Source organism: Setaria italica, chromosome VI (genome assembly GCF_000263155.2).
Source record: "Setaria italica strain Yugu1 chromosome VI, Setaria_italica_v2.0, whole genome shotgun sequence".
Classification (NCBI taxonomy): domain Eukaryota; kingdom Viridiplantae; phylum Streptophyta; class Magnoliopsida; order Poales; family Poaceae; genus Setaria; species Setaria italica.
The window spans coordinates 3,307,478-3,310,879 of record NC_028455.1 but is presented as its reverse complement, the minus strand read 5'-3'; the positions used below and the strand labels follow the sequence as shown (position 1 = coordinate 3,310,879).

Genomic DNA, 3,402 nt, shown 5'->3' with positions numbered 1-3,402 from the left:
GCCCATTCCTATTCTGCACTAGAGCATGTTGTAAATATATTCATTGTTATCCAAAACATTCATTATTTGGGCACCCCTTACTTCCCAATGTAAATAGTTCTACATCATTTGGACCTATATTTTTCGAGGTAATCATCATATTTCCTGTTTCAATCCTATTAATTGTAATAACACATTAGGTCTTTTATTTGGTAAAATTTTCGTGCTCCATGAGTTCCACCAACTCCAGTTAATTGCCTAAGGGTCAGTTACTTGAATGATGAATGTAGCACGGTCAGTTTACACAGTCTAAAAACAACTTTATAATTGAAGCGGAGAGAGTAATTTGATATTTTTGCATTTTATGGACACATCAACTCATTTAAAACTTTAATTATTAATGATATTTAAAAAATACTCCATGTGTCCCAAAATATAGCTGATTTTAGGATAAAAATGTTTAGATATATTGTTGATGAAAGATAAAAAAAATGTTTGGCTTAGGAAAAATCTAAAACTATAGCTATATGCTGGGACGAAGGGAATAGAGTGATAAAAAGAAGGATAAGGAGGAAAGTAGCCCATATTACTCAACAGTATATGCGATTCAGATTATTAAAAAGGAAATATATAATCAGTTACAGTTTCTTTGCCATGTTAGATATATCTGACACCTTATTCTCTGATGAACCTAAAGAATGAATCCAAGTCTTCAAGGCCCATTCTAAAGATTCAGCTATATATACACATACATACATATATACTTCAGTAATGGAGTGCTATATATGCTCACTAATAATTGTGAGTTAGGACTTCATTAGTAGAACTATCAGTAAGAATTCCTGGATGGTGTGATGTCTCTGCTACCGGAAGGCTGCACCAAATGGTGACCAGAAATCGACCGGCGTCTCGCTCGCCACCGCGAAGGTGCTCGATATCGGGACCAGGCACAGCCCTCGGCCGGTGAGGTCCCCCTTCGCCGCTGCCGCCTCTCCGCCGTCCCTAGAGATCTGACCGGAGGAAGGCACATGGTTTGCATATATGTTAATTCACAAGCATGCTTGGTATGAGGCTATTGGTAGTTTGGTACTGCTGGTATACAGTATCAGTACCTTCAAATGGGGCACTTGCTGCCTGTTCTTTAGGTAAGGAGCACTGAGTGACTGCATACACAGGCATCCATTCAAGTTTCAGCAAAATGCAAGTTGCAATTGGTACATTAAAATTTCTGTATGAATATGATGAAAGGATCAGTGCTGCATCAGCTAGAGATGCATGCGCACTTACACCAACTTGCTCATGCAGGAACTTGATGTACTCGATGGTCTCATGGAGCACCGATGCCGTATCAGTCTGCGCAGCACGCACGCCGAGGTTGATCCATCATTTGTTTTTGCAAAGAGAATTTGTTAAAAAGGTGTGGGTCTTTGCAGCGAGACTTGTGGTGTTGGACTCTGAAGTTTCAGCTTCCAGAATAATACGTAGTGCGTGTGAGTGCAGGACCATTAACCAAATTAAGACCTGGATCACTCACCTTTCCAAAAGGGGAGACTAGTTGTTGAAGTGCTGTGATTCTGTCACCTAGCTTCTCTTTCCTCACCTGAAACACATATAAAATTAGTGTGGAATGTACCTGAATACTACTTTATGATAGGGAAATCCATGTTCACTAATCATTATCATTCCAGCCGGTTTATTTTGGAGCGCACACACAAGGATTTCAAGGAAATTCAGAGGAAGCAAATGCTACAATGAATTCCAAAGTAATTTCAGAGAAGAACAATTCAAATACCTTGAAGGTCGGCAGTGGTGATGGTGTCCCCGTTCTTGCTTTCTTGAGCGGCGTTGGATCTGTGTTCGCCTTCTTCGCGATGATGGAGCCAGAGTCTCCGGCACCTTCTGGTGCGCTCTACATACATACGAGATCAAATTAAAGGCTACTATACAGCTCAATCAGGAAATAGAAGTTAAAGGAGTTATTGGAAATTTTCAGTCAATATTGAAAATTGTCAAAGCTGTGTGTGCAACCGAAAAAGGATAAAACTTTTTAGACAAAAGTGAAGATTAGCAAAACTGCAACCATCTATATATGAACCTTGGCTGCAAGATTCGCCGGCCTAGATTGTCCCGACGGTGGTCCGGCAGTCCCTAGGCTCGCCGCCCCCTCCGCCGCCGCCGCAAAGCTGGTGGAAGGGTTCCAGAAGGGCGTGTTGTTGGTGAACTGCAGAGCCTCCCTGATGCTGCTAGGAGCCTGGTTCACCGTCTGCTGCTGATGATACTGCTGGAACAACCCCAGCGACGACGGCTTCGCCACCGCTGCCGACGGCTCCGTGAGGGTTCTCAGCAGCGACGAGGACCGGAACCCGCCGGCCGGTGAGGTCGGCGACGAGAGCAGCTCCAGTCCAAGGTTGGACAGGAACTGGTGGTTCGGATCATGCGTTGGGTCTTGTAGCATCAGGCCGTTGTTATTCGATGAGGGGCTCCTCGGGCCGAGGTGACCCTGATGATCGCCTCTTGATGAGCTCATGTAGCCATGGAAACCAGATCCATCCCTAAGATAAGAATTCAGACATACATATGATCATGAATCCATGAGAAGTGCTTAATTTCTTAAACAAACAAAAAGAAAATTTAACGACAATTTATGAGTTCAACTTGTGTAGAGAAGAGATCGAGCAGAACTCATTATTACAAGTAGTAAGGCTGGTTCCAGCCGGCGGCGAGACCGGCCGCCGGCTGCGGCACGGCGACGGCGCCCGGGTCGGCGACGCCGGCAGCAGGCTCTTGGTAGGTTATGGAGCTGCCGCCGGTGGCGAGCGAGTTGGACCCGGGCGACTCCGCGGAGGCCGCCGCGTTGCCGGACCTCGACCTGCTGCCGCCATCAGCCGCCGCAGCGGACCAGCCGGCGCCGAACCCGGGCAGCTGGTCCGGCGAGCACGACACCGCCGTGCTCCACCAGTCGCCGCCGCCGTGCCCGTGGCCCGTACTACCGCCCGTAGCCGCAGCCGCAGCTGGATGGATCATCTCCTGGTGATCCGCCATGTCTTTCCACAAAAAGAGCTCGATCAAAGAGGGATTATATGGGGATTGATCTTGCTATGGCTGCTAAGTTCTTGCTGGCCGTGGAAGAGATCAGAGAGAGGCCAAGCATGCGATGCAAGAGCAGTAGTGGCGAGCAATGAGTGTGGCGTGTGGTAGTGCGCGGCTAGACGATAGTGTGGTGGACGACTGGTGGGCGAGTAGGGGTTGAAGTCTAACTAATCCAATGGATTATTTAGAGTTTGAGTGCAGTAATGTGAAATGGTGCCGCCACATATGGTTTTACTTTATATAAACCGTCGGAATTAAAGTGGAAGAAGAAGATCGACGGCGGCGGTGACGATGAAGAAGAGGAGGAGGAGGAGAATTTAGGTTTTCTGACCG

General features: G+C 46.8%; 1 protein-coding gene across 1 annotated transcript; it reads right to left on the bottom strand.

The window, feature by feature from the left end:
• Positions 1 to 565: 565 nt before the first annotated feature.
• LOC101764226 (transcription factor bHLH112) lies at positions 566 to 3,333 on the bottom strand. Its single transcript, XM_004972655.2, has 7 exons — positions 2,672 to 3,333; positions 2,075 to 2,531; positions 1,772 to 1,888; positions 1,514 to 1,579; positions 1,267 to 1,332; positions 1,092 to 1,142; positions 566 to 989 (listed from the first exon to the last, which is right to left on the bottom strand). Exons 1-7 carry the CDS (start codon positions 3,019 to 3,021, stop codon positions 843 to 845), a joined length of 1,254 nt encoding a protein of 417 aa, XP_004972712.1. The 5' UTR covers positions 3,022 to 3,333; the 3' UTR covers positions 566 to 842.
• Positions 3,334 to 3,402: the final 69 nt, after the last annotated feature.

Coding starts and splice junctions, on each gene's coding strand:
- LOC101764226 (XM_004972655.2), bottom strand. CDS start 3,021: ATGGCGGATCACCAGGAGATGATCCATCCAGCTGCGGCTGCGGCTACG. Junction 1,333..1,513: donor TAGTCTCCCCTTTTGGAAAG/GTGAGTGATCCA, acceptor CGTGCTGCGCAG/ACTGATACGGCATCGGTGCT. Junction 1,143..1,266: donor TCCTGCATGAGCAAGTTGGT/GTAAGTGCGCAT, acceptor CTGTGTATGCAG/TCACTCAGTGCTCCTTACCT.